General features: G+C 45.0%; 1 protein-coding gene across 2 annotated transcripts in view; it reads right to left on the reverse strand.

The window, feature by feature from the left end:
- The window catches only part of RABEP2 (rabaptin, RAB GTPase binding effector protein 2), a 703,205-nt gene that overhangs the window by 507,712 nt on the left and 182,973 nt on the right, over window positions 1-12,520 (reverse strand). For both annotated transcript variants that reach the window (XM_069243969.1, XM_069243970.1), the window contains exon 6: window positions 9,720-9,836. In XM_069243969.1, the coding sequence (XP_069100070.1) occupies window positions 9,720-9,836 (117 nt within the window). The remainder of the gene's footprint in view (window positions 1-9,719; window positions 9,837-12,520) is intronic.

Genomic DNA, 12,520 nt, shown 5'->3' on the forward strand with positions numbered 1-12,520 from the left:
TGCTCTACAGGACAAATGAACAGGGCCATTTGAGGTGAAGGAGCGCAAGGGTGAAACCACTTACTTGGTAGACTTGCACACTCCAAGAAACCCCTTGAATGTCCAACATGTGAACCGCCTCAAGCCCCACTTTGAGAGGTCTGAGTTGACCATGCTTCTGGCTACAAATGATGGGGTGGAAGAGGAGAGTGAAACCCTGCTTGACCTCCTGTCTGCCCAGGGGCAGGATGGATCAGTAGAAGGTGTGGTCCTCTCCCCTTCTCTGACTCCAGAGCCGCAGAGTGACTGCTGCCAGTTACTGGGATACTTTCCATCTCTGTTCTCACTTACTCCGGGTGTCACCCATCTATGCACACATGATGTGGACACTGGGGACAGCCTGGCTGTGAAACACAAAGTGTTCAGGTTAGCTGACAGAGTGAAGGCCAGCACCAAGGACAAGGTGTCCAAGATGTTGGCTTTAGGGGTGATTGAGCGCTCTAGCAGCCCTTGGTCCAGCCCTGTGGTTTGGTACCCAAGGCTGCTGCCCCTGGTACCACAGCAGAACTCCGGTTCTGCATGGACTACCGGGGGCTCAATTAAGTCACCAAGACTGACACCCACCCCATCTCCAGACCAGATAAGCTCATTCATTGGTATGGGGAGTGCCAAGTTCCTCAGCATGTTTTTAACATCTGGTATTGGCCGACCGCCTTAGCCGAAGGGGCCAAGGAGAGGGTGGCGTTCTCAGCACCAGAGGGGCATTTCCAGTTCTGGGCCACGCCCTTTGAGTTAAAGAACGCCCCGCCACCTTCCACAGGTTGGTCAATCAGGTCCTTGCTGGGCTTAAAAACTTCAGTGCCGCCTACCTTGACGACATTGCTGTTTTTAGTTCCAGTTGGGAGGACGACTTGCACCACCTCTGGGAAGTGTTGAAGGCGCTGCAAGCCGCAGGCCTCACTATCAAGGCCAGTAAGTGCCAGATAGGGACGGGGTCACTGGTGTACTTGGGACACCAGGTAGGGAGCTGCCAGGTGGCACACCTAGATTGATACCATTCGGGCTTGGGCATCCTCCAAGACCCAGACAGAGGTGAGGGCCTTACCAGGTACTACAGGAGATTTGTCAAGGGATATGGCACCATTGTTGCCCCCTTGACAGAGATGACCTCTAAGAAGCAGCCTAGAATAGTGATCTGGACTGAGGAGTGCCAAACGACGTTTGACAGCCAGAAGGAGGCCTTATGCATGGTGCCGTGCTGCTGGCCCCTGAATTCTTCAAGGAGTTTGTGGCAAGGACCAATGCTTAGGAGCATGGTTTGGGAGCAGTAGTTTCACAGCTGAACGAAGAGGGCCTAGGCGAGCCTGTAGTCTTCCTTAGCAGGAGACTACTCCCCAGGGAACAGAAGTGGAGTGTGATCGAAAGGGAAGCTTTTGCTGTGGTCTGGGTGCTGAAAAAGCTAAGACCCTAATTGTTTGAGCCTCACTTCTGGGTTCAGACAGACCACAGGCCCCTCAGATGCTTAATGCAGATGAGGGGTGAGAACCCAAAACTGATGAGGTGGTCCATTTCCAAAAAGGGGATGGACTTTACAATGGTACACCGCCCTGGCACAGAACACGCCAACACTTATGGTCTGTCCAGGTTCTTTCACCTTAGTGAGGAGAACTCCCCAGGGGTTGGGTAGTTCCCCCTACTGTCAGCTGGAGGGGACATGTGCTAGACCAGGCAGCTTTTGACATGTCTCCCCTGTCTTTTTGCCTTCTGACCTCCTGTTTGTATGGTGTAATAGGCCTCTGTTTGGCTGGTTATTGTCTCTGCGCACTTTACCACTGCAAATCAGTGCTAAAGTGCAAGTGCTCCCTATCTAAATTGTACTGTCGATTGGTTCATTCATGATTGGCATATTTGATTTACTGGTAAGTCCCTAATAAAGTGCACTAGAGGTGCCCAGGGCCTGTAAATCAAATGCTACTAGAGGGCCTGCAGCACGGATTGAGCCACCCACATGAGTAGCCTGGTAACCATGGCTCAGATCTGCCACTGCAGTGTCTATGTTTGCAGTTTTAAACTGCCAGTTCGACTTGGCAAGTGTACCCACTTGCCAAGCCTAAACCTTCCCTATTTATACATGTAAGGCACCCCTAAGGTAAGCCCTAGGTAGCCCCATGGGAAGGATGCAATGTATGTTAAAGATGGGACAAGAACTGATGTGTTTTACATGTTCTAACAGTGAAATACTGCCAAATTCAGTTTTCACTGTGCAAGGCGTATCTCTCTCATAGGTTAACATGGGGGCTGCCTTTAAATATTATTAAAGTGCAGATTCCCTTTGGGAGCAGATAGAAATTTGGAGTTTCGGGTCTCTGGACTCATAGTTTAAAAATGCATCTTTTGGTAAAGTTGTTTTTTAGATTGTTAGTTTGAAAATGCCACTTGAGAAAGTAGGCATTTTCTTGCTTAAACCATTCTGTGACTCTGCCTGCTTGTGGATTCCCCATCTAGGTCAGTTTGACAGTTGGGCTGTTGGGCTGTTGTGAATCGCCTCTGGACAGAGCCACATCAGGGTCTGGGATGTAGCCTGCATATCCTTATAAGGCATCTGGGCTAGAGAGGAGGGAGGAGTGGTCACTCACACCTGAGAGGTCTGTGCCTGCCCTCGCACAATGCAGACTTCAACCCCCTGGTGTGCATCTGGGGCCTGGCCTGGAGAAGGACGGATCTTGCAAACACTTAAGACTTTGCTTTGAAGTTTTCCAACTTCAAAGACAGAAAGGGGTATACGTATTGGACCCAAAACCCCAGACTTTTAGAATCTTTCTGGAATCAACAGGAACCTCTGCAAAGGAGAACAGCTGGAAGAGGAGTACTGTCCCTTTGCTGTGTTGCTTTGCTGGATTGGCCTGCAGTTGCTGCTTCTACCTTAAAAGAGAGCAAAGGGTGAACTTTGCAGTGTATCTGGCTTGAGAAAGTTCCCCAAGGGCTTAGAATAGAGCTTGCCTCCTGTTGAAAGTCGCAGGCACACACAGACTTCAGTTTCCTTGACCTGCAGCACTGGGTACTGTGTGTTCTGGGCTGTAAAAGAAGAAAAAAAAAAAAAACGCACCACCATCAACAAAGCTGCTGGCCTGCACCATGACTTGCCGACGCCACACTGCCCCGCTTCGCACCGCGACCTTGGTCTTACCGACGCCGTCATCGGACGACTTCACAAAGCCGCTGCTCGCACTGTGACCTGTGGGCCCCACACTCCGGTATCGCCTGCTCACATGGCAGTCTGGGCATCCCCAACAACGACACTCATGTTGACAGACACCGCTGCCTGCACCGTAGCCTGTAGACACCGCTCGTGAGGAGCACGAAGCACCATCCGGTCCCGCACTGCAGCCCTGGTCCACAGACACCAGCACCATTGACTCCAGTGTCGTCAACAGACATCCCGACTGCACCTCTACCCGTAGAAGCCCGGAGCCATCCTGGGCCATACCGCCAACTTGGGCCTACAGACAGTGCTAAAGCAACAACAACGACGCTGCCTGTACCGTGACCCCACACGTCGCACCGCCCTGCTTCACCCCGCAGCCTTGGTCTCACCAACGCCACTGGACGCCGTCACCGAGCTGCTGCCTGCACCGTGACCTGTGGGCACTGCACATCACATCGTCCCGCTTCGCACTGCAGCCCCAACGCAATCCACGCCAGCGCTTCTGACTTCATCAGCCCGGAGCTTGATCCACAACATGTGTGACTTCAAGGGCCCGATGACTCCAGCACCGACTCCGGAACAGACACTGCAAAACCAGCGGCGCCACTCACCACGAGGATCACGACACCCTGCAAATCCAAGGTACTGTTTGTGGGTCTTCCCGACACCGTAGCTGGCCTGCAACGCCGCGGCCAGCCTGAACTGTTGGTTTTGTTGATCACGATGCCGTGATAGCCCCAGGTGGAGCTATTGACTTCAAGGAACTGTATGTTTTAGTTAAATCTTGCAAAAATCATATCTTTATTACTGTATGTCGGATTTTTATCGTTTTGGTCTTGTTTTACACAGATAAATATGGGCTATTTTTCTAAAACTGGTGTGGTGTCCTTTTGTAGTGTTTTCACTTATTACTGTGTTTTATGTGCAAATGCTTTACACATTGCTTCTGAGATAAGCATGACTGCTCGTGCCAAGCTGCCAAAGGGGTGAGCCGGGGTTATTTGAGCGGGTATCTCCCTTATCCTGACTAGAGTGAGGGTCCCTACTTGGACAGGGTCCAAACTGACTGCCAACTAGAGACCCATTTCTAATACCCATGCAGGACATCAACTATACTCTGCAATCTTGTCCAAAATGGACTCAGTTCCCTTCCTATAATCTCTGGTGGTAGCTTTCCCATGGAGCTGTTTCTATGAACAAATATTCTGAAAGCTAGAAGAGGTCAATGGAATTCAGGAATTTAGGAATCAACATGCATCTTGGAAAACTGTGAAAGATTAGTAAGGCATGGTGCTCTTGTGTCATAGGATATTTTGAAAAAGTCTGGACGCTTGATAAGACACATTGTTCTAGAGGTGAGCCAATATTTTGTAAACTTCTCTGTTGGCAATTATGGTACAATGCTTTAAGAATTAGGATTAATTAAGATGTGAGGGTTGAAGTAGGGGGCAATATTAGAAGGGTGAGTTGTTTAAGAAATTTCTGGAAGGTCAGTCTGGTAGGAAATGAGGAGACATTTTAGAAGGTTCGGGGTTTCTGGTAGGGCGCTGTGCTCTGAGGGAGCTAAGATTGAGAGGGGAGAATGCTACAAGAGCAAGACTGTGGGAAATTCCAAAAGACTTGTAGAGAATGATGTTCTGGAGCGGGAATGTCAGTAAGGCACTGTGCTCAACAGTTGATGAGAAGTATAGGACAGTCCAGGAACCCAATACAACTTTGTGCTCCAAGGATGAGTGGAGGTTCTGGAAGGTAGGTGGGGTGAAATGTTACATGGAAGAGAAGTTCACGAAGTTCTAAAGTTCACGAAGTTCATTTTTAAAATGTAACTTGTTTTTATACACTCAGCATTCCACCCTTCATCAGTCTAGCCTCTACATAAATCTGCCACTCTTTTTTAATGTGGGGTGCATGAATGACGAGAAAAGTCTCGCTCATGGTTACACTGTGCATCGGAGGATAGCAGGGAACAGAAACAATATTTTCACTTTTTAACCGGAGGTTACTAATTATTTGAGGGGGCCGAATGAAGCTACCCATACAGAATGAGGCATTCTCTTAATTCAATTGAAAGGTTTAGGGGTCATACTGGTAGTGCTCCCTACAGTTATCACACAGGAGACAGCTCTAAGACAAGTTTTTATATAATAGTGCCACAGATACACAAAGTAGGGATCTGACCAGAGTTGTACATGTCTGTTTGATAACAATACACTCTTCTACCCAGGTATGCACACACGTCTGTGCATGATCTCCTGGTTTTCATCTTTGTTCTGCTGTCCCTGAAAGCATCCTTTATCTAATGTCGGAGTCTTACTGGAAACACACAACAGATAATTATGTGATAATTGCAGGTAACAACATCTGTGAGGGTGGAGGGCAGAAGTTATTTCAGAGGAGCTTCTACGCATCTGCCGGCATGTGGAGATACTGATCTAACTCAGGATGCATTTGAGATAGGTAGCCTGACAGATTCCCATTTAGATATCTTCAGAACATCTCCCTCTTTCGAGGAAGATGACCTCAACTCAAAGAAATAATTATTTTAACAGTCCAAATAGCAAATATGCCAGTCTCTCTCATTCAGCTCTTCAAGAGAAAAAAAGAGGCACAGACTTAGGGGGTCATTCCTACATTGGCGGGCGGCGACCGCCGCCCGCCAAGCGGGAACCGCCACTTGGCCGCTCCGCGGTCAAAAGACCGCGGAGGCCATTCTGGCTTTCCCGCTGGGCCGGCGGGGGCCCGCCAAGGGAGCGCCCGCCGGCCCAGCGGGAAAGGCCCTGCAACCCAGAAGCCGGCTCCGAATGGAGCCGGCGGTGTTGCAGGGGTGCGACGGGTGCAGTTGCACCCGTCGCGATTTTCACTGTCTGCTAAGCAGACAGTGAAAATCATGCTGGGGCCCTGTTAGGGGGCCCCTGCACTGCCCATGCCAGTGGCATGGGCAGTGCAGGGGCCCCCAGGGCCCCCACGACACCCGTTCCCGCCATCCTGTTCCTGGCGGTAAAAACCGCCAGGAACAGGATGGCGGGAAGGGGGTCAGAATCTCCCATGGAGATTCAGCCCAGACAGGGGAAATCCGGCGGGAAACCACCGGATCCCCTTTTCTGACCGCGGCTTTACCGCCGTGGTCAGAATGGGCAGGGAAGCACCGCCAGCCTGTTGGCGGTGCTTCCGTCATTTTAGCCCTGGCGGTCGCGGACCGCCAGGGTTAGAATGACCCCCTTAGTGTTTTGTATACTAAATTGCACTGACTCAGAGCTCCAGGAATCTGCAGGTGTGCCATGATGGCTGAAAAGAAACCAGCAGCATTACTCCGTCGCTGCCCATATTGTGAACCTGGAAATATTTAGAGGGTTTTGGTTAGTAAAATACAGTTTCCTGAAGGTGACTTGATTGCATTCTGCCTCAAGTAAAAAAGGAAGGCATCTCTCTAAGCAAGCATCTTTAATTATGGCCTGGAGGCGTGCTAGTTAAATGTCACTCATTCTTCTAGGGGGCACAATGACACCCTTCACTTGGAAGTAAAGATAGCAAACGTGTTTCCAGCAGTTCTGCAGGCTCAACAGCTTTATGGAGTTTATTTTCTCACTTAAGAATAAAATTCAATAAATGTGCACCTCGAAGAAGTGTGTGATCTTGCTACATAATTTCACATTTCATTGTGAATAATACTGCAGACCCCGAGTTGAGGGGATCATTAGATTTGCTGCTGACATCTTAAGCAGAGTGAAGATGACCTATGAGGATCGTTCATAGCGCCAGCATATTCTCTCAACTGGACGTATCATACTTCGCTTCTGCTGTTTGGGCCAGAAAAATTATTTACCGGACCTAGTTGGAGGACAGAGAGAAGACCATACTCTTAAAGACCATGCTTGTGATTTCAGGCAGAGATGTGGCAGAAGCGCAGCTAATCTGTTTCTTACATACAAATTACCCCTGCTTCCTTGATGACAGGTGAATTAGTGATTCGGGATGAATACTTAGTCTTGCAACATGATCTTCAAATGAGCAGTGTATGTAATAGGGGAGTACGTAAGTCGAGGAAGAGAGAACTTAGAAGGCAAAAGACGTTTTCCCGACTGTCTGTGAAGATTGTGCCCTTTCATGCCTTTCCTTACCGAAGGACTGGCAATGCAATATCTCTCCTTTCTTCTTTTTTCTCTTACTAAAAGTCAAGGGCTCTGCAGCAGATTATTTCTTCTTCTTACATGATTTTTACCGTTTTTAATATTGCGATAGGGAAGCCACTTTAGATGCAGGAAATTCAACTTCAGCTGCCAAACTTTATGAAGCCCTATCGTCATAGAGGCTGTACAAGTTGTCAGAATGTCAGTAGTTTACATAAGCTTCTTTTGAGTAATATAAAAAGACCCACATCTTTGGAACAGTTGGTATTTTTGTAAGTCACTAGGCAGGAACATAGAAAAGGATCGGTCTGTAAAGAACTAATCTGTTTGTGGTACTTACAACTCAAACTGCCATATTTGAGTTATGGTACCTAGGAAAAGGTCACTGAAGAGCTTCATTTGGACAAACTAAACTACTTAAAAACAAAGAATAGCTTTGTGGGTAACGATGCAGTACTCAGCAAAGATTTTCTAAGTACATTTGACACAGTGTTCTGCCTGAATGAGGCTCATCAAAGAATACACTTTAGTAATCTCAGCTTATTTTATGAAAGGATGATTTCATCTCTCTGCCGACACAAGAAAACCAGTTTGACAGTGGTGGTGAACAATATAAATCTGAAGCCTGGCCATTGATGAAAGTTGACAGAGCAGTCCTAAATCAAAGTGAAGTCTAACATACATTTCACATAATGATTTCCAAAGAAAAAGTAAATATGTATTTACTTCCATTACAGTTCCATTACCCATGCAGGTAACTAACTTCCTTTCCCAATTAACACATCTTTTATGTCCTACTATTAGGGGCGCAGGTGGTTTTAGAAACAGAAGTATATTGGTCAGATCTCTGCCTAAGCGATGATAAGATGGACATGTCACCCAACTCATCTTCCAATCTCCAGTACCAGGAGGGAAATTCCAGTCCACTCTATCCCTTTGTACATTTATTTTCCTGATGCAGCACGTTTGCTTCCTTCCTTCCTTACAGGTACACCTTTAGAAAGTCACATCTCAAACATGAGCTCTTTTGCCCTGATAGGCCTACTTTCTCTGATGAAAGTTGTGAGGTCTACAACATTCCTTATCCACAAGTCACCTCTTGGGTGCAATTTTGTCCTTTTTTTATCCCCTATATCACTAACATCTGAGATTGAACCTAAATTGGAGCAGAAGCATCTCAGAGACTGGTGTGCACCCTGAGTGAAGAGTAACACATCAGTAACACATCATGTCAGGCATCAAAGTGGCAAGCACAAGTCTACTGAAATTTCACCCAGGTCTACGGCCACACTAATACTAGCACTGGAATGGGAGGTGAGAAGTCCCATTAGTAGAAAGAGGGCCTGTCTATGTAGTTCCAAGTGTTAGGAGCAACTTTTGAATTGTGACGTGTTACCGGCTTCCTCGGTTACCCACGTGAGTAGGCAAATTTCAAGAAATAGTTATTCGAAATCATCCATACTTGTCACAAAACAAATCTATTTTTGGTGAAAAAGTATGGGAATATTCCAACAGAGGGTGGTTATAGTGAGTACAAGCAGGTGTCCCTGTCATTTCAACAAAGAACTCTAGGTTCATAGTGAATCAAACAGAAAGCTATGCCTACTGCGGAGCTCTCACTGCAAGGTTAAGATGAACTAGCGGCAGAACCAACACGATAAGAAAAAAAGCTTTTAATGTTAGGTAAACATCTAAACATTGACAAAGAAAAAGTACTGCAGCACAGTTAATAGGGGACAAAAATGGAAATGAGGTGAGGCTGTGAGATAAATGGATTTCTAGACAGGTACAGGATACACACTGAAGCCCATTTGTTGTCTTTGTTTGCTGCTTTGGCATATTTTCTCTCACTGTGTTCAGTGGTGCAGATTTTCTCACTTATTTAACAAAGGGAGGAGTTCACATTAATGAGAGAAGTTAAAGGGTTCACACTAAGATTGCGTTTTCTTGAAAGGTTGTGACCTCTGAAAGACCAGTCAGCTAAACCAGTCCCATGACAGGCAACAAGTCTCTCAAAAATAAATCTCCTTGCTATGACATTAACCTCTCATCCAGTCCCTCTACCTCCATGCCGTCTTTTTTTTATTCAAAGAACATACATCTGTAGCATACAATCTAAGGGCTCCATAGCTCTCGTACTAAAGATCAGCACTAGGGCGTGATTTTCCAGAGATTTACTTCTGTCACCTGGTCAGGGCTTTTAAACCCGAAACACTTTGCATACCAAAAAAAATGAATCATAATGCAGTTTGTGTGGTCAATTACAAAAAGTTTCAATGTAGTAAGAAAGGGATTGTAAAAGAAAGCAGACATCAAAAGTTCCATGTAGAGTCTGAAATTCAATACCAGAGTCTCACCTCCAGCATGCACTCTTTTCTTGCAGGACATATAAACACGAACATGCATACCTGTCTTGCACAATCTTCTGTGCTCTTGCTCAGAGCTTCCTCAAGTGCTTCCTTCTCCAGAGTCACTCTATTCAGGCGCTCACTAGTGAAGTGCAATGTCCCTTGCGTTATCTTCATCTGAAGCAAAGAAGAGGTCAATGTGTAAGAGGTGGTTAGTGACAGATGATATGATAGTGATCGACTCAGGTACAGGAACAGGCCACAGAAGGAATGCCATAGTACTTTTTTTGGGTACGTATTTGGACTACCCCTGAACTAGCTGTACACAAGGAATCCCTACAAGACATCTTCGATAAACCCAATACACTTTCCATTCCATGGCTCAAGCATGTTTCGAGATGGTTCCACGTTCTGGGACTCGAGGACTTTTGGAGACAATCCCATAATCTAAGGAGGGCCCAGAAGCAACATCTGAAATCAGTTTATTGGTCTTATGTCCTGCTTATGGGATTGCTCAGCGGAAGTGTATTCACCCAGCTTAAAGGAATATGGGCTGGAGACATTGTAAAGTTGCACTAAGGTTGCTGATGAGAGACACTTCTACTCTTTTAATCTGTGCGGTCAGCAAGTTCCTTGTGACCGCATGGCATATACGTACTCTGGTTTTAAAAAGCCAAAATGATTTGTCCTCAGTTGAACATTGTTCTTAATCTATTTATCTACCTATTTTTATATACAAGTCTTATGATTACTGCGACCAATTTGCGGCTGATGGTTATAAAAACTATTTGTGATATCCCAAGTTGCAAATAGGACGCTGACGAGAGATAGTTCTCCTAATCACTAAGGCGTTAGGCAGTTTCCTGTGGTAGTACGTTAAGGATTACATGTACATATGGTTCTTAATTATCTTTTATTTGTATGTTTATTGTCTTTTTTTTTTTTTACCCAATTCTTATCTTTGTATTTATTATGTATACATTGCTATTCTATTCGTTGTGATTTGTTATCTGCTTTGATGGTTAAATATGACCGAATAAAGCTTGTGTGATGATGATGATGAATGTCATAGTCCCCTCAGTGCATACCAGTAGTGCATAAAATGGCAAGAAGCAATGTCAGATCAGGGATGTGGAATTCTTATAGCCCGACACCCAGGACATACTGTTTGAGGTTAAGGACAACAGGTTTTCATGTCTATTTTGTCCTTAGGACAGGTAGGCCCAACTCCCACCAGCATAAACCCTTTTGCTGTCAATTTACAGTACCACATTAAGGATCAGGGAAGGGCATTGTCTGCAGTTAAAGTAATATTTATGTCCATATGTTAGTGCTGTCCGAACTTGCATTGATGGTTCATTAATGCAAAACCTTTATAATAAGGGTGAGCGCTCTAAGGAAATGTTATAAGTCTCAGACTACACAAGACAGTGTTTCCAGTATAAATATGTATACACAAGTTTGCTAAGTTTAACAATATGAGGCTACGTTTAAAGCTCTCATAATCCACTCAAATTAGATGCAAATATTTTCAGTTTTGAAAAGCAAGATTCATGATTCTTTGCTTTCAAAATAAATTGTTCACAAAAAATGCACAAAGAATAAAATGTTTTGCTAAACTACTGTGAAATTTTAGGTATCATTTCTTTGAAACATCATGTAGTAAAATGTGTTGAAGCATGCTAGTATTTCCCAAAAATATTCCTAAATGAAAATCAGGGTAACCAGTTTCACCAGGATTATAGAAAACATTTAAATAAACAAGCATTGGCAAAGCCAAAAGGTCTGACACTGGTGGTCAGTCTTTTGGTTTTGTCAATGCGTATTTTGTTTTGACATGGTTTTTGAGCAACTTTATAGTTGTGGGAGCTGTCGGCCTCTCATCATTATGACAAACGCTGACAAAAATAAAAAATACCTTTCTGTTCTCAAAAAGCACAAATTACCACAATGTTCCTGGCACTGAATAAAACTACTTTTTGTGCTGATATGCTTTTTATGGAAGAGCAGAATGCTGTCACTCAGTGAAGCAAGTATATAGATAAAATGACAGAATTTTAATACCAACAAAAGGTCTTGGTTAACGCGAGACCTAATTATGGGCCCAAATCTTAAAGAAGGACACAAACGTGCACCTATGGTATATGCTCTTCCATGAATTCACAAGAAATTTCAGAAGTAGGCCAGGAAATCGTACTCCTAAAAACATTTGTGAACTGCATTTTAGCATAAGCAAATATGCATGGGTAAATTTAGACTTGAGAAAATCTGTTGAGCTTTTACAAGTAAATTTTCTCTCCCACCAATTTTTTCCCAACCCTGGATGAAATTTTACATCTGTCCTTGTCAGCAGTAAATTTCCAACCTTTCTCGGTATGGGAAAAATTATAAAAGAGGTGGTGAAACCCCCTATAAAATGCAAGTTAGTAGGTTTACACAGACTCAAAAGGGCATTCAGACTCTGGAGCTATTAGTTACCCCTACTTCCAAGCCCAGTATGTATATCTGCGGAAAGGTAGCAAAATAAGTGACTTGTTAGTACTCAGACCATACAATATTATGGTCCCTGGCATCGGAGAGGCTATAATCAGAGCTCTTATATAATGAAACTGCTGCCGCACAAAGTGGCACCAAAGGGACAAGTGGATTTTTTACTGGGCAAGTAGATTTATGAAGCAACCTGTCCCATGGACAAGTAGATATTTCATAAAATTTCACACCCCTGTCACATCTACCATAAAAGTGAGGAAAGTGTTAAATCCAAAGGAACTTAGTTTGTGCATCCTCGAAGTGCTTATGCTTTACTACCACTTGTGACTGCACCTGCACTCACACAGCAATGCACCTTCACAACACCTGCT

The sequence above is a fragment of the Pleurodeles waltl genome, chromosome 7 (genome assembly GCF_031143425.1).
Source record: "Pleurodeles waltl isolate 20211129_DDA chromosome 7, aPleWal1.hap1.20221129, whole genome shotgun sequence".
Classification (NCBI taxonomy): domain Eukaryota; kingdom Metazoa; phylum Chordata; class Amphibia; order Caudata; family Salamandridae; genus Pleurodeles; species Pleurodeles waltl.